At 47.2% G+C, this 18,457-nt stretch overlaps 1 protein-coding gene across 1 annotated transcript in view; it reads left to right on the top strand.

Annotated features, from left to right (window-relative positions):
- TAPT1 (transmembrane anterior posterior transformation 1) overlaps positions 1-6,251 on the top strand; it is a 40,795-nt gene extending 34,544 nt beyond the window's left edge. The window contains exons 13-14 of the mRNA XM_068131857.2: positions 3,384-3,520; positions 3,654-6,251. Coding sequence (XP_067987958.2) covers positions 3,384-3,520; positions 3,654-3,820 — 304 coding nt within the window. The 3' untranslated portion in view covers positions 3,821-6,251. The remainder of the gene's footprint in view (positions 1-3,383; positions 3,521-3,653) is intronic.
- The last annotated feature ends 12,206 nt before the right edge of the window (positions 6,252-18,457 follow it).

The raw sequence follows: 18,457 nt of genomic DNA, 5'->3' as shown, positions 1-18,457 counted from the left end.
AGGCTTGGCTTCGATGAGGACTTTATTATCCGTGACTGGAGCCTTCAACATAAAAAAAGACCACGTGAGCGATGACATCATAATTTTACATTCTCTAATATAATTGTTCCGTAGATAACGCTCAATAAATGTAAAACAGATCGGACTCCGCATTGTACTTGTTGAATTACGACATCATAATTAAGGCACCAATGATGTCATCGTTAACACATTCCCAATGCGGAGTTTTTTTTTTTTTTACAATGAGCCATGTTTCAATTTTCTCCATGGAGCGGTTTCGGAGATATAGAGGTGCAACGTTTTTCGGTTTTTCCAAGATGGCGACCTGTACCACGTGACCGATGACATCATAATTATCGTTAAAAAAGATACGAAAGGAGGAGCTCCTATGGTGAAAGTTTCGTGTTCATCGGACCAACAGTTGCAGAGAAAAAAAAATCATGCTGACCGGATCAAGTGTTGTACTTGTCGAATTATGACGTCACAATGAAGGCACTGATGACATCATCAACATATCTTATTCCCCATGGGGAGTACTTGACAATGAGCCATGTTTCAATTTTTTCCTTTGAGCGGCTTCTGAGATGGAGGTGCAAAGTTTTTCCAAGGTGGTGTCCGTACCACGTGATTTATGACGTCATAATAATGAATAAAAAAATTCTACAGGAGGAGGCACTCGTATGGTGAAAGGTTCACATCAATCGAACCAGCGGTTGCCGAGAAAATGAATTTGAAAGATGCAGACACGCACGTACGTACGCAACCGATCACCTGGCTCTGCTTTTCGCTTTGCGAGCGCAGGGTAATAAATAACAACATTAACAATTGTCAGTAATGAAAAGAATAACGTGATACCCCTTGGCTGCGCTCTTGAAGATATATTTAAAATTATTTTATGTGACGAGGGGGACTGCTGTTCCATTGTACCAGGATACCAATTAATAGACGCGTAATTAATACACAGAACGTATTACACACACACACCGCATCCATTTTGCATCCATTTATAGTATTTTATAATAACGAAACCCACTAATCTCACCTGACACCGCGAGCCACTTGGCGAGCACTCTACAAGCTAATTGGTAATAGAAGACATTACCAGCACTTGTGCTAGACTGAGGAGCCGTTTCTGATTTTCCGCTTTTGTAACGAAGTTAATTTCGGTAATACTGTGTCACCTGTGCTCCTGTCGAGTTAAACATCGGGAAAACGTGTTTTAAATGGATTCATCACGTGCCAATGCTTCTTTTGAGATTGAGCATTCCCTTTGCGCTGTTTATCAGATTGTGGACCATGATCGTTGGGGTGGGGGCCCCGATAGATTAAGGGGCCCGTGTTATCTGGGGCCCCCGAAAATATTGTGGTGGGGGGGGGGGGGAGGAGTGTTATCTGGGGGCCCAGAGATATTGGGGGTGCCGTGCTAAATGGGCTCCCCGTGCAATTTCAGGGGATACACACCCCGAACACCGCCACTGCCTCTGCCTCTATCACTCCAAAATATCAACCTGCGGAGAATTTGAAGCAAAAACATGTTCACTGTTTATAATTATTCCATACAATAAACAATTTGATATGGAACAAAACTCATAATGACGCTGACACAATCGGGTTTAAGAATAATTACGTTTTAAATACGAACAAAATGCATTTGCTCATCGTACAAGATGTTCATTTGCTCATTATTCAAGACGATATAAAAGACTTGAAAAAGTAAGGGGGGTGGGGGGTGGGGGAATTCAACCCAGATGGGATTCAAACCCACAATCCCCAGCTTGGGAGTCTGATGCCTTATCTATTAGGCCATTGGGCGAGCACTTTCGATTTGTGTAATAATATTTGTAAAGAGGTATAATGTGTGTGTGTGTGTGTGTGTGTGTGTGTGTGTGTGTGTGTGTGTGTGTGTGTGTGTGTGTGTGTGTGTGTGTGTGTGTGTGTGTGTGTGTGTGTGTGTGTGTGTGTGTGTGTGTGTGTGTGTGTGTGTGTGTGTGTGTGTTTATATAATATTTAATTTTAAAGCAAAAACTATAGCACTGAGGTGGAATTTGTTTCAAAAGCCATTAACTAGACCTATTGGCCGATGTATATTCCAAGTTTCAGCTAGTTTCAATGTATAGTCCTTGAGATATGAGCACCAACACATTTTGGGCAGACAGACACCAACGTGATTTCGAGTGTTTTCTAAATAAAACTCAAGAATGTGGAAACAGACGTTGCTTAAATTTGGAACATATTACCTCAACGTACAAAGCATTTATTTCCGAAATTTGCAGCCGATTTTGTCCAGTAGAAGCCAAGTAACGGTATTTTCAGTCCCCATGTTAAAGCTGCATACAGAGAAACGATCCCTTATACATGTATAAATGTATATAGATGAATAAAGGGAGGGGCGCTTTGCACCTCCTTTGATTTGGCGTGCTTGAAAAGGCATTTCAGGTGAAGAATGTAGTGGTGCAAGAAGGTAAGACTGCCAATCCAGAGGATTATTGCTAATAAGTTTAATTGTTACTAATAGGGGATTCAGTTGCCAGTGCGAGTTTGGATGGAAGCTAATTATCAATAATGAACGAGTGTAGAGTCAAACAAACAGACGGACCGGAGGTGGGAAAGAACCGGTCGTGGGGTTGAACGGAGGGATTGAAAGTGAGAGAATAGACCAATTGATTGAAAGGATTTGAAATTTGAAAATTGATGAATTGAAAGCAAGATCCGAATGTAGATTTGAGAGATTGGCTGGAATGGACTGAGGTGGATTTGAAGCACAGACTGAATGTCGATTGAAGGAAAGATTTCTGGAACAAAACGAATGGGAATTGAAAAAGATAGCTGGAAATGGGGAGACACCACAACGGGAATACATATCAACTAACTAACCATAACGCATCTTCCCATTACTGAACCCCTTTCGACAATGGGCAAAGGTCTACCTTTACCGACTAAAAAATAACTATCTTAGGATTCCTCTAGTATGCATGGATGCACTCCCACTGGGGGTACATTTTCCAAAACCACAACAATATACATACATACATACATACACACATGTATGATGCCGCATACATACATACACACGTACCAAACGACCGTCATAAACTAAGGTGATTGATTGGTGGAGGGAAGGGAAATCGATCAAGTCTGTGTATGAATAGGAAAGCGGAAGGATAATTTTGCGAATTTGCATATGCAATATGTAAATTGCCGGTTTGCCATGAGAGAAATCGTGGACCAAGTCAGCAAAATTTGGTATGCAGGTTCTGAAATGTACAAAAGGTGCAAGAGTATGAAAATGCCCTTTTAAAACAATCGGCCACGGAGCTGAGGAAGCATCAAGAGGAGCTCATTGATGCAAAGTGCGAGATTCTGATTTTAAGGTTTTCCCACAGGCTCTTTGCGTCCAAGATCCTTACCAGCATCATGCTGCTTGGGAAGTCGTGGCAGTATGTCTGCGAGGCACACATGGATGAATTTGGCACTTTCAACAACGGGGACAAGGCCGAGGCTTCGTCTACACCCACCAGCGGTAAAACTCATACATGTTGGGGCTTGATTAGGTTGGGATTTTTGTTTGATTATTTTGAGAATTAGTCAAACAAACATCTTGCATCACTCAGGCCAGTCGTGTTTGTTGAGAAGCGTAATCTCTCTGCATCCAGATGATCCTCCGGGGGAGGCAAAGGATCGTCCGTCGCATCCCTCTGAGTCTGCCGGGCACACGTCGGAGAAAGGTGGCTCGGGCACTTGGGACCCTACACCCTCGACGGTGGGTCCAAGCCTGCTCGCCGTCGATCGTTTCACCATCTGTGGAGGCCACATCAACTGAACTGAGCAAGAAGCTCCGAGTTGTGCAATGGTGCAAAACCTGCAATTTTATTGCAAACTGGTGATGTCGGGTCGGAGTGCATTTGAGATAAAGCATTCAGATGGCGAGGTCGGGTCATCGGCTCGATTTCCAGCATGCGTGGACTGCCATTTCTATGTGCACCCTTAGTGTTGGGTCATCAGGTTTGCACCACTCTGGTCAATTTATTAAATTTGATATCCCTAAGTAAATCTCAACCAATGCATTTGCTTTATTTTGCAAACATTTGCCGAAAACGTTTTACGCAGCAAAGTCGCAAAAATTAAAACAGCTGGATTCGCAAGAAGCAATTTTGATGGGATAGAGGAAGAGGGGCATCTAAATACGATTTTGGTCTATTTAATTTGTATTCATTCCTTTAATTTGAATCCCGCAAGAGCATAAACCCACACCTATTTCAATATTGCAACCTCGTCCATCGGCATCTTGCGAATCTGTCTGGCTTTTCCTTGGCAATTGTCGGACTGTTTGTGGCAGATCCAGGACGTATCTTGTAGACAACTGGATTGTGATTGCTGCTCCTTCTTGGTTTCGTTTGTGTGAGGCTGTATCTGCCACGTCCTGATGCAAGGATCCAACTTGCTAAGTACAGAGGATGTTTTCCTTCACCTGTAGTCAGTCAAGCATGAGGGGTGGGAAGCACCCGAATGGGACTTGCACTTACAGAATGGCTGACTTGCATCTGTTTTCTGTCGAAGGGGGGACTGGTGGGTTTGTCAAGTTTGCCACAATGGACAGGTTTTAAAGTTGCTTAAAGTCTAAACTCGAGATGTTGCAATGTTGAGGGAAATAACGAATAAATGAAGGGAAGCTTGTAAATGAACTCGGCGTTGTGATTTAAAGGAATTGTCAAAATCTGGATAAAATGCTCACTTAGTTTGTGAATTGGCGACACATTTGCTGCCGGTGTAGTTATCAAACAGGGAATACGTGTGATTTTAAAACTTCTCAGTGTTGACATAGGATACCATAGCATGATGCATGGTCTGTATTCCCCAGCGGTGTAATGAACCCAGGTTGGAGGTACAAAGCGAGTTTGAATGAGCTACGTTTGTATCGCATAAGAAACCGAAATGTGGTCTTTTGCTCTTCCATGAGCCTCTCTCGTCGGAAAAACAAAAATTCACATCGAGATGCGAGAGCTGTTCTTTCCATTTTAAAGACGACACTTTACTTGTCAACAACGTTTTGATTTGTCGTTCGTGTTGGCGAATCATTTTTGCTCACTTTTTGCTTTGGTAAAGCAGCCGAACATAGTTGAAATTGACTTTCTATAACCGGGTATTCACTGGGTACACACCCTTTACGTATTTGATATATATTATCCCATATTGATTGCCCATTGAGTACCAGTTCACTGGTAATTCCCTGTTTGTCGTAAAAGGCGACAAACAGGGTTGGCGGCAGGAAGGGCATCCGGCCGTAAAACATTGCTTCAAAAAGGGGACCCAAAAACAACAACAACCACGGTGCCCGAAAAAGGCCAACCCCCGCTTTGCGGGGAAAAATGGCCTCTAAAGGTGGTTATTTTTTTTAAATATATTGATTGCAAACCATTTTGAAGAAGGCCTAACGGGAAAACAGAGTTGTCTGCACAAGTGGAGGCTCATTCGTCTTGCCAAAGCATTCGCGCACACCCATTATGACGTCATTCTGTGTGACAGTCACTGACATTGTACAAATTAAATGAACAGTTCTCGTAACCAAAGCTCGATTATGGATGTCCTCTCGTTTTCTTTTTTTGGGACTGATCTCCAGACTTGACATTGAGTAGAGTATAACACGAGCTATCCTTTATGAAAATCTGTCACGATCTGAGATTTCATTTCTATCAAATCTTTTGAGATTAAAGGAGAGTTTTGTGGGTGGCGTGAGTAAAAAAACAAAAACAAAAGGCCGCAGATTAGAATTTGGCCAAATTGACCCTGCCATTTTTTTTTTTAGTGGTTTATTGGAAAAAGGCACTTTATCTAAAATTCTCATTTGTTTCCTTAGATTTTTGGCTGAACATTTTTTAACGTACATCTCTTGCTGCGAGGATGTTTAAACCAACTTGTTACGAAGTCAGCTTGTGAATCGTTAGGTTTGGCCTTGGTCCGCAGAATGCAAACCTTCAAGCCATTTTTGAACTTTCACCAATGCAAGTGTTCAAAGGTCCTTTCACTTTTACACCGGTGCTCATGACTGACTATTGAACAGCTTTTTGCGCAGTTCAAATGCACGAATCACAAACTCACCACAATAAGGATCATTACATTTGGGGATTTTATCTTTGTTACTTTCTCAAATTTTGAAAACGTCATATGCTGTGCACTGGGGTCGTTGTTGTTTTTTGTAATGCTTGCATGTATTGTACATAACCACTTGTAAATAAAGCTTGTGGTAAAATGTATTTTGTGGAAGCATTTTTCAGGATCTGTTATATATATTTTTCACCTATCGCCCGGTTACCATTCACTTGATTTTCATTAATAATTCCTGAAGTGTGTGTGTGTGTGTGTGTGTGTGTGTGTGTGTGTGTGTGTGTGTGTGTGTGTGTGTGTGTGTGTGTGTGTGTGTGTGTGTGTGTGTGTGTGTGTGTGTGTGTGTGTGTGTGTGTGTGTACGTACGTACGTACGTACGTACGTGTGTGTACACATGAGGTAGGAAATTGTGTGCAAGTATTTTGTTAAGAGTTGGGGATAGTAGAGTAAGACTATTAGGTTTAACGAAGGCAATCATTGAGGGTGTAAAGAGAGTTATGTGCTCTCGATTGGTACAAACTGACAACCAGCATTAGAGAAATTGGAAATCTTCAAAGGGCAAATGTCTAATGTAAGGAGTAAGTATTGTCGTGTTCAGGGCGATTAACACTGCCTCTGAATGGATAGGCCGAACAGATTTCAACTCCTTCAATACTGTGTCTATTATTGCGGACTTTACGTTCGCGTGAGGGACTGCGGAGAATCACGAGGCTCCTTATCTCTTTTACAACCAAACGGGTTTATTTCCCAAAACCAGGGAAGATTGACCCAAAGGGGGAAATTTGACGGCAGTATGAAAGGGGAAAAAAATGAACAGTTCAAGGAACACCTGATAACTATGTGCAATGAGATAAAGTAAATCGAAAGGACACAATCACAGACTGGGTAAAGGACAAAACTGGGGACTCAGCTGTGGTGGTAGCAATGGAGAATGGTGGGGGTATTGAGGGAATGAGATGAAGTGATGGGAAGGACGATGAGATGAGTCAGACAATGAGCAGGCAGATGAACACAGGCACAGGGTAACGGCAAGCAGAACAACCGTGTCTCCTTAGGAGCCTGATCAAAAACCTCCTTGCCCTCTCCCATCTCTCCTCAGAATTTCTGACTCTTCAGAAAACCCATAACGCCAGCGATCCTTCCCTGCACGTCACAGGCTCCTCCTCCTTAGAACTTGCGCAATCCTTTGGCGCCTTTTTAAACTCCTCCCTTGTCTCCCTTGACAACCTTCGGCCACCTGAGGCGTTGGGCTCCACCCCCTTGATGCCGTTCATAGATCTGACCCTCTTCTGGTGGCGTTCTTAGCTCCGCCCCTCTCTCCACCATCTGTCTCTGTACCCCCGATAGATGGCAAGAGGAGGTGTTACACATGTTTCCTTCACTTAATCCCTAACTATTTTAACACAACGCCCCCACCCTCTGTATGGTGCACATTCAAACACACAATCCTTAAGCTGATGTGTCCCTACTTATCACATCGAGGTTTGCTACATACTCGCACACAGATCATGCTACTCTATACCTGTTCTAAGGTAATCTCTAACTGGGTTACAGGTTTCGGGGTCAGAGCCTATCACAAAGGGTTTCCCAGACCCACTCCCTCACCTCTGACCCTGAAGCCACCCGCCACGGTGACAGGTTGCGAAGCATCGAACAGGATCCCGCACCCAGCGTCATTTTACCTTATTGTACAATTTAATTATTTCAACTGGGGAACCATGCTTACAATACCCCATGACCACCACACACACCATCCCCCTCTCCCCCCCCCCTTCATCATCGCCAATCAGTATCGGAATCGGAGCTCGCAATGGCAGTTTGTCTATGTCCCATCGCCGGCAGGATCATGGTGAGTTCACAATGTGACGTCACCGGCAATCACGAAAATCGACAGTGTAGGGTTTTTTTCCGGCACTTTGTGATTGGCAAATTAAAAAAAAACTTTCCTTCAAATTAGACTAATTAATGATTGGCAATTGTTTTTCAGAAAAATTAATTGGGGGGTGGAGATGGAGGATATAGGGATTGGCATTGCGGTGTCACAAGGTGGTGTGAAGTAGTTGTAACCGCTGGTTTCATGGATCGCCAACTGCAGTGTGCCCCTGGAGCCTTCGTTCAGGTGATTGACAGCTCGTACAGGTCACGGAGCAGGCTCATTAAAGTGGCTCATGGCAGAGAGGACGAGTCAGGCTTCCCCTGGTAACAGGCTCGTAACAGGGCAGGTGGCTCGTAACAGGGCAGGCTTCCCCCCGACGGCTCGTAACAGGGCAGGCTTCCCCCCCCGGCGGCTCGCAACAGGGCAGGCTTCCCCCCCCGGCGGCTCGTAACAGGGCAGGCTTCCTGAGGCGGCTCGTAATAGGGCAGGCTTCCCTCCCGGCGGCTTGTAACAGGACAGGCTTCCCCCCCAACCCACCGGTGGCTCGTAACAGGGCAGGCTTCCCTTCGGTGGCTCATAACAGGGCAGGCTTCCCCTCGGTGGCTCGTAACAGGGCAGGCTTCCCCTCGGTGGCTCGTAACAGGGCAGGCTTCCCCCCCGGTGGCTCATAGGGCAGCCTCCCCTCCCCCCCCCCCCCCCGGCGGCTTGTAACAGGGCAGGCTCCCCCCCCTGGGTGGCTCGTAACAGGGCAGCCCCCCCCCCCGGCGGCTCGTAACAGGGCAGGCTTCCCCCGGGCGGCTCGTAACAGGGCAGGCTTCCCCCCCGGTGGCTCGTGACAGGGCAGGCTTCCACCTGGCGGCTCGTAGCAGGGCAGGCTTCCCCCTGGCGGCTCGTAGTAGGGCAGGCTTCCCCCCCCCCCTCCCCCAGCGGCTCATAACAGGGCAGGCTTCCCTCCCCCCCCCGGCGGCTCGTAACAGGGCAGGCTTCTTCTGGGTGGCTCGTAACAGGGCAGGCTTCCCCCCCGGTGGCTCGTAACAGGGCAGGCTTCCCCCCCCCTCCGGCGGCTCGTAACAGGGCAGGCTTCCCCCCCCTCCGGCGGCTCGTAACAGGGCAGGCTTCCCCTCGGTGGCTCGTAACAGGGCAGGCTTCCCCTCGCTGGCTCGTAACAGGGCAGGCTTCCCCTCGCTGGCTCGTAACAGGGCAGGCTTCCCCCCGGTGGCTCGTAACAGGGCAGGCTTCCTCTCGGTGGCTCGTAACAGGGCAGGCATCCCCCCCGGGTGGCTCGTAACAGGGCAGGCTTCCCCTCGGTGGCTCGTAACAGGGCAGGCTTCCCCTCGGTGGCTCGTAACAGGGCAGGCTTCCCCTCGGTGGCTCGTAACAGGGCAGGCTTCCCCTCGGTGGCTCGTAACAGGGCAGGCTTCCCCTCGGTGGCTCGTAACAGGGCAGGCTTCCCCTCGGTGGCTCGTAACAGGGCAGGCTTCCCCTCGGTGGCTCGTAACAGGGCAGGCTTCCCCTCGGTGGCTCGTAACAGGGCAGGCTCCCCCCCCCCCCAGGCGGCTCGTAACAGGGCAGGCTTCCCCCCCGGCGGCTAGTAACAGGGCAGGCTTCCCCCCCGGCGGCTAGTAACAGGGCAGGCTTCCTGAGGCGGCTCGTAACAGGGCAGGCTTCCCCCCCGGGCGGCTCGTAACAGGGCAGGCTTCCCCCCCGGGCGGCTCGTAACAGGGCAGGCTTCCCCCCCGGGCGGCTCGTAACTGGGCAGGCTTCCCCCCCGGGCGGCTCGTAACAGGGCAGGCGTCCCCCCCGGGTGGCTCGTAACAGGGCAGGCTTCCCCCCGGCGGCTCGTAACAGGGCAGGCTTCCTGAGGCGGCTCGTAACAGGGCAGGCTTCCTGAGGCGGCTCGTAACAGGGCAGGCTTCCCCCCGGCGGCTCGTAACAGGGCAGGCTTCCTCGTTCGTTCCATCGTTCCCTCTGTGATTGATCCTTTGTCCCTAATGGCACCGCAATAGACACTAGTGAGAATGGCAATTAAAGCACATTAAATAATAATAATAAAACCAACCGGATGCCAGTTCTGAGCACTGCCGATGGGATACCACCAGCTACATCACCACGAAGGTCAGGCAGGCCGGGAGCCACGCCCAGAAGGGCAGTGATTGGGCGGGAGTTGACCAACAGGAAGGCCGAAGCAAGAAGCAATTCACTGATTGGAAGAGAAGCGCCAATGACGTCAGAGGTGGGACGTAAAAACCGTGTCCGGCCACGATTCTTCCTCTTCTCCATCTTCTCTTGTGCCTTCTCGTGCTGGATGTGAAAAGTGACGGTTGAGCGCCGACGATTCTCTCCCCCCTCATTCTCTCTCCTTCCCGCCTAGAACAGAACCGGGTTCGGACTGGCGCTTGGGGCCGACAGCTCTTGACGAGACCCTCCCCACCAGTTATCAGAGCTAAGTAGACTAAATAATCGCACCATTATTTTCCAACGTTATTTTATCCCTCGTCTGTGTTTGTCTGTTCTTGGAGTGCTTCATGTAGTCTGGTCTGTTAGGGGAAAAATTGTGCAGATTTGTCTACAAGCATGACATTTGGCACACTTGTAGTTTTTGACATGCTGAATTCAAATCTGCCGGGAGCCAAAGCCAATTCTCAATGGGAGCGCCATATTTGACACTTCAAAATGGCCGCCACTCAAAAACTGACTTTTCCGTTACTAGCCAACCAAAAGTCACATAATTACAATTAAAAGCACTTTTCTAGGGTTTTGGACCTCACTGATTCTAAATCTGATGTCTGTTTGACAGTAGCCTTGACAGGAAATTTTACATTTTTTTTTTTTTTATGTTTGACTTTTTTTAAATTTTAATTTTTTTATTTAAATTTTTTTTATTTTTTTTTATTTCAGGTGACTGTCGTTCTGCTGTGGGAATAGAAGAATAGAATAGAAGAATAGAGAATAGAAGTCCTAGCTGTACTGGTGGTGGATGGCAAGGATGGATGCCATCAACTGGGAGCTTTGCTGTGTCTGCCAAGAAGAAAAGGATGAACGGTTGCAGACGCCAACGGAAGAGGGCCTTGCTTCAATTGAGAAAGATCTGAATGGTTTTAAAGCCATTGGTGTCATGCCTTCTTGTTTGAAAGTGTCATGGGCTCAGCTTGATGAGGGCCAGGGCATTGCTAAGACGCTTCAGACACACAATGCCAAATATCACAAAGTTTGCAGAACCTACTGCAGTAACTCTCGCCTGAGAAGGTTCACTGAAAAAGAGGATTCTAGTGACCAAAACTCACCTAAGAAACTACGGTCCAGTTTTGCAGTGTCTTCTGCTCCTCAGAAGTCTCCTTTTTTTTTTTTTTTGGGGATACAAGGTCGAGGCTCGTGAAAGAGCGAACATTAATCACACAGAAAGACAAACCGACACATAAAACATATAACATCGGGAGCGGTAGACAAGATGGGGAGAGGGGGAAGGACACAAACACAACATTTGAGAGCAGGGACCGAGAGACATGGAGACATCGAGAGATCTGAGAGAGGGCGAGGGCTTTGGGGGGGGGGGGCATGGGAAGGGGGTGGTGGGAGAGGTATAAAACATATGGACACTGCCAGGACTTCCAGGAAAGATGTTGGAATTTCAAACAAGGTGGATCTGGGGTGAATTAGCGGGGGTAGAAAAGATCAAGGTTTTGGATGGGGGAAGATAAGAGATGGTGGTGAACAGCTGTTTTAAAGACCTGGAGGGAGGAGTGGGATTGAAGGGAGTGAGGGAGTTTGTTCCAGAGGCGGGAGAAAAGAGGAATGAAAGAGTGAAGGTGAGCAGAGAGCCGAGATTTTGGCAGTTTAACCATCAGAGGGTTGCTGGCAGATCTTGTGCGACCTGTAGGAATATTTGGGGGACAGAGCACAGAGAGAGCTGGGGGTGCAAGGCCGGAGAGGAGTCGGTAGAAGACAGAAAGACCACCTACCTGCCTGCGGTTGTTGCATAATATGTGAGGGACGACCAAAATAATCTACGTAAAGTTGAAACATTTAATGTAGACACAAACTTAAAGACCTGGGCTCAGAGCACCAACAATTTCAATCTTCTGGGCAAACTGATTGCCCACGCAGCTGATGCCCACGCTGGTGACACTATCATGTACAGTGTTACTTGCACCTGAGAGACTCAGCTCGTGCTGAGGATCGCAGATCATCTGCAGGTCCTCCTGCCCCTCACTTCAATTCAGTTGCCATTGCGCAAATTGTTGCTTTAGTCGAGGACTCTGACTCAGTCTTCAAACTGTCTGCTTTGCGACAGTTATATAGAACACTTGTGGAGCAACAGGGAATTCCCTGTTCTGATACCAGGGAACCACATGCCACACGGTTCAAGGAGTATCTTCTGAAGCTGCTTCCTGAGTCGACAGAGTTCTCCCAGGGCAAGGAAGTCTATATCTCTAGCAACCAGAACGTTGGAGATCTAATAGCTGAAGCCCATAAGTCCCAGATAGGTCAGGATGATGCTTTGTTGTTGATGCGAGCAGCAGTAATACTTCGGAAATGCTGTCTCCAGAGGCAAGAACCATTTACTGGTTCTTTTGCCTCTGATTCCCTGACATCTCCCATCCCTGGACAGCTGAGAAGCTTCCTCAACAGCCTGCTCCAGGGCCCCTCAATCTTGCGTGAACAGAGCAATGAGGAGTTGCAGGCGCAGGTACAAGGCAGGGCAAGAGTTGCAAGCGCCATTGCCCAGCAGATTATTTATAATACCTGCAGTGGTTCACATCATGCCACAAAGTCCAGCAACATCCGTCACAACAAAGAACATGAGACCCCTTTCCCTTTGTACCAGGGCCTCAAGCTGCATGGTGAGGGTAGGCGGAAGAAAGAGATCAATAATGCCAATGCCTTTGGGGTTTCTGTGTCTTACAGTCGTGTCTTGGAGATCAGGCGATCCATGGCACGAGCACACGTCAAACAGTTTGTCCAGGATGGAGTTGTGCTGCCCACAAACATCCGTAGTGGGGTCTTCGTGACCTTTGATGGAGACAACTTGGATAGCAGCAACCAAGGTAACTTCTCCCATGATGAGTTCCATGGGACAGCAATCAGCGTGACAAACCACCTGTCTTGGGACAACCAAGGAGTACAGCGACCCTCTATCGAGCTGGATCCTACAGACACTACTGTACCACAACTTCCTGAATCCTACACAGTGGTTCAGCCAGCTGAATTCTCAAGCAATGATTTGCATGTACCATGTACTCCAGATCTCAATTCTCGGCCATCTCATAATCTGCAACATGGAGCCAAATTCAAGGATGAGTCCTGGATGGCACATGTGTCCACAGTGCTGAAACAGGACACATTGCCAGAAGGTGAAGTCATCACCTGGTCAGGCAACAACTCCCGACTCATGAGTGATGACTCTGTGAAGCCTAAGGCATTGATAGGGGTTCTACCTCTGTTCCCTGACAAAGCAGCCACACCTTCTATGATGAAACATGCAATGCATCTCACAATGCAAGGCACAGAGGCCCTCAACCCTGGTCAAACTCCTGTGCTTGGTGGTGACCAGCCTCTGTATGCCATCGCTAAGCAGCTGCAGTGGTCATTCCCTGACACAATGGGGGAAGATAAGCTGGTCCTGATGATGGGCGCTCTACACATAGAGGACAAAATGCACCAGATGATTGGTAAGTTGCTGCGGGACTCTGGGTGGAGCAACATTCTTACTCAGGCCCAGGTCCTCACATCTGGCCGTGCCCAGTCTGTGCTTCATGAGCATCATATAAAACGCACTCGCTATGCTCACCAGGTCTGTCATGGGTCTGTATCTCCTCAGACAGAAGTCATACTCCAATTACTGCTCTGGTGTTGAGGGACCACCTGAGTCTCTAGAGATCTGGGCTCAAAGGTCCAGAACTCACAATCCCATGTTCATGTTCTGGTCTACCATCGTGGACCTGGAGCTCCTAATGTGCCGCTTCATCCTTTCTCTCCGTGAGGGAGACTTCCTGCTGTATGTGCAGGTCTGTGATAGGACTTTTATTCTCTATTCTTCTATTCCCACAGCAGAACGACAGGCACCTGAAATAAAATTAAAAAAAAAAACATTGAATTAAAAAATTAAAATTTAAAAAAATTGTCAAACATAAAAAAAAAAAAAAAATGTAAAATTTCCTGTCAAGGCTACTGTCAAACAGACATCAGATTTAGAATCAGTGAGGTCCAAAACCCTAGAAAAGTGCTTTTAATTGTAATTATGTGACTTTTGGTTGGCTAGTAACGGAAAAGTCAGTTTTTGAGTGGTGGCCATTTTGAAGTGTCAAATATGGCGCTCCCATTGAGAATTGGCTTTGCCTCCTGGCAGATTTGAATTCAGCAGGTCACAAACTACAAGTGTGCCAAGTTTCATGCTTGTAGACAAATTTGCACAATCCCCCCTTAAAATCCCCCTAACAGACCAGACTAATGTAGGAACCTTATTTTTCGTCGTGTTTTTCTTGTTACCGGCATTCCGTTTTAATAAATCTGTTATTTTCCTTGTACATTTTAAACATGTTTTTCGTTTGAGTTATTTTCTTTGCATGCTTTGGGACTGCCGGCGGGCAACAGGTAAGACCCATCATCTTCCCCTCCCCGTTCTTCCTCCCGCGTATATATATATAATCCGCTGTTTGAACTGAATGCCCAGGAATAACGCTCGATTGCCTTCCGTGACTCTCCCGGTGTTAACTGAGAGCAGTCACACGTCGATATCAATGAAAATTTATGTAAAAGCCATAAACGCATCTATTAAATAAATAAACCTAAATTGACATCCAGCAGCAGGTCGGTGATGTTTGCCAACAATCATAAACCTTCTATTTATTATGTACCGACGTTCGAAGCACTGTTATTGTTTACACAATGTGTAAGCATACCCCACGAGAATATACTGTATATTGTTGCGGTTTTGCAATGAAGGCAAACCCCCTATAGTTAATTGCACGACAACATGTAGCCTGCAGTAGTTAGTTATTTCTTATTAAATGTAAAGATTAGCTCCCCTCCCAATGTTTAGTAATCCACACCAATCTGCGTTGAGTTAGGCAGGATTTCAAACCTCGTACTGGTGAACAAAGACGTTGGTTCGTGTGTAGGGAGGCGTGGCTAAAATACAGTCCACGTGATCAACTGTGGCTGTGGTGAGCGTGGCTAACAGAAAAGACCACGTCACCAGCATGTGACGGTGAAGCCCACGTTCAATGTACGGTGAAGCCCACGTTTGACCAATCAGGTCAAAGCCCACGTCACCAGCAGGCGACCAATGAGGGGTCGTGGACACGTCACCGGCAGGCGACCAATGGGTTGTAAAACCTCAAGCAGCCATCAATCATCTGGACTGGTCTCCCATCTCTACCACCTCTGACATCAACTCTTCCTGGGAATTCTTCCAAAATAAACTGATCTCTCTCATGCACAGATTTATCCCATCTCGTCTTCAGTCGTCATACCCTTCCTCCCGTCCATGGTACACTGAAGCTTGTGGTGAGGCAGTTGCCATGAAGCAACTTGCCTTCACCTCATGGAAGGCTAATCCAACTGAAGGTAATCTCATTTCCTTTCACAAAGCTCGGAACAAGTGTGTGTCTACCCTCAGGAGAGCCAGGAAACAATATTTCTCTGCTCTCAAGACTGAACTCTCAAACCTGTCTCCCTCCTCCAAATCTTGGTGGCATCTGGTCAAATCTGTTTCTGGTGTTTGTTTCCCTCCATCCCCTCCCTTACCTCAAACGGCTACACAGCTGACTCCGCACCTGAAAAAGCTGAATGCCTCAACTCTGTGTTTGCCTCAAAATCTTTGGTGTCCCAAACCCATCTCTCTCTGTTCCCACCTTTCTCAGTCGAACCCAACTGCTCCTGGACTCTGTGTCCTTCTCTCCTGACAAGGTGAAGTTTCTGTCAATCCTCGACGATGATTCTGCAAACTGGACCAGATGGCATTGGCCCTCTTCTGGTGAAATTGCCAAAATCAAGACTCTCTGCTCACCTTCACTCCTTCATTCCTCTTTACTCCCACCTCTGGAACAAACTCCCACTCTCTTCAATCCCACTCCTCCATCCAGGTCTTTAAAACAGCTGTTCACCACCATCTCTTATCTTCCCCCATCCAAAACCTTGATGTCTTCGACTCCCGTTAATTTGCCCCAAATCCACTTTTTTTTTGAAATACCGACTTTTTTCTTTCCTGGAGGCTCCAGCAGTGTCCATGTCTTTTATACTTTTCCACTCCCCCCCCCCCCCCCCTGCCTTCCCAAGCCCTCTCCCTCCCACGGATCTTCCGTTGTCCTTGCTCTCAAATGTACTTGTGTGCTTCGCTCTCTCTCCCCATCTTGTCTCCCGCTCCCCCTTTTTTGTATGTTTTGTGTGTCCGTTCATTGTTTTTTTGTGATTGATGTTCGCTCTCACACGAGCCTCGATCTTGCACGAAAAAAATAAAAAATTCTTTCCCGAATGAGAGGAAAGGAGGAATGAAACCTTCCTAGCTGGAGGCAGGGCTGAATGACCGCACGTGACCAGCCTCGGCCAATGGGAGTCCGTGGAACCTACTAGAAGAACATTCCACCCGATATATGTCCGTGCCCATCGTCATTCGAGCTCTCCCTTGGCGTTCATTTCTCTCGGCGTTCATCTTGAAACTGGCTGTCCGACGTGCTCGTTCACTTTTCCTGCACTACAATTCAAACGAGCTGGATCGTCGTTCGTGCGGACCTTCAAGCTGCGCGTCCTGAACAGCCGTGAGCTGCGCACGGGAGCTGGCGGACCCAAATCAGCGTCGACACGTACATCGGTACGAATTAACCTGTGCTTCATTCCCTGTGTGTGTGTGTGTGTGAAGGCGCCTGTTGGGATTAGGTTAGGTAAGGATTATTAAGACTGCCTCTCGTCTCTTTGCCTTGCAAATAAAAGGCTGTACATTGTGTTCTTTTCAAACCTGTTCGAGTATGTCTTTTCCTCATTGGCCGAGCATCGTCCGAAACCGAATTCGACGAGTCGATCAGGCCCATCAACCACGGAAGATAACGCCGTGACCCACACCGTGCAGTCTGCCCGGCACACCATAAGGTGTGGGGAATGCAAGAGTTCAATACCTGGACTTTCTGGCCACGTGTCTCGAAGGTATTTGCGATTCATTGACCAGCAAACTTCGGCACGTGGCTAGGAGACTGGTGATTGGAGTTGCTTCGCAACCCGCCGTGAGCGAGCTTTGTCGCCACCGACGGCCCAGTGGACTCGTGGCCATACATGTACTTGTCGTGATTGTGATGCCTGTGAAGGGGTCTCTTCAAACCGTGAATGCGCCGTTTGTTTGTTTTTTCTTTCCTCAACCCACAACCATGTAACACCCCCCTCAACTCCCCAAAAATCTTTTTTTTTTTCTAAAAATAATGTATAAAACACTTCGGTGACATCTGTACTTGCCCCAGTGTTCTCAAATATCCACTCATCCACCTTCTCTCCATCCACATATCCCCTGTACCAGTTACTAAGTTGATAAATTGTTAATAGATTGAAATAATGTGGTGTATATGTTGTGCAGACATTATGGGCAAAATGGCCTCTTGCATCAAAGTTCCTTGTGCATCATTCCTTCCTTGCTCGACGTTCAGCATTTTAAAAGGATAAGAACACGGACAACCCCCACAAGTTGGAATCTCTGGGGAGGAAGAATTTCCTTCTGAGGAAATGCCCTGCGGCGTGTGGTGAGGTGGTGCCATTTACCGTGCTGTCGCGTACCAGTGCCCTGGGAAATGACAGCTCTCCCGCCAAAATATGAAGTCACGTGAAAAATTTAGTACACCCCATGTAAAGTTGACTTTTTCAACATACAGCTATTTGATCTTCATTTCAACAATATTGATGGATAAAGGTGATATAATATAACAAATATCATGAAACATTTACATTTTGTAGTCCATTGTATAATTTAAATAAACATAAATGCAAATTTTGCATGTGGAAAAAGTAAGTACACCCTTGGCTCCAATAGGTGGTATTGCCCCCTTTGGCAGAAACAACCTCAAGTAGACGTTTCTTATAACTGTCTACCAGTCTCTGACATCGACTGGGAGAAATTTTTGCCCACTCCTCCATGTAGAATTCTTTCAGCTGTGCGATGTTTGAGGGTTTTCTTGCATGCACAGCTCGTTTCAAAATCCCCCTACAACATGTCGATGGGATTTAGATCTGAGCTTTGACTTGGCCATTCCAGAACCCTCCATTTCTTTCTTTTCAGACATTCCTTGGTGGATTTACTGGTATGTTTAGGGTCATTGTCATGTTCCAAGGTCCACCTTCGGTTGAGCTTCAACTTTCCGACAGATGGCCTCACATTATCCTCAAGCACCCTCTGGTACAATGAAGAATTACTAGCGGATTATATGATGGTGAGCTGCCCAGGCCCTGATGCAGCAAAGCTGCCCCAAACCATAATGTTTCCACCACCATGATTTACAGTTG

The sequence above is a fragment of the Myxine glutinosa genome, chromosome 12 (genome assembly GCF_964187855.1).
Source record: "Myxine glutinosa chromosome 12, kmMyxGlut1.1, whole genome shotgun sequence".
NCBI lineage: Eukaryota > Metazoa > Chordata > Myxini > Myxiniformes > Myxinidae > Myxine > Myxine glutinosa.
The sequence above is the reverse complement of the archived record's forward strand: the minus strand, read 5'-3'. Positions and strand labels throughout refer to the sequence as shown.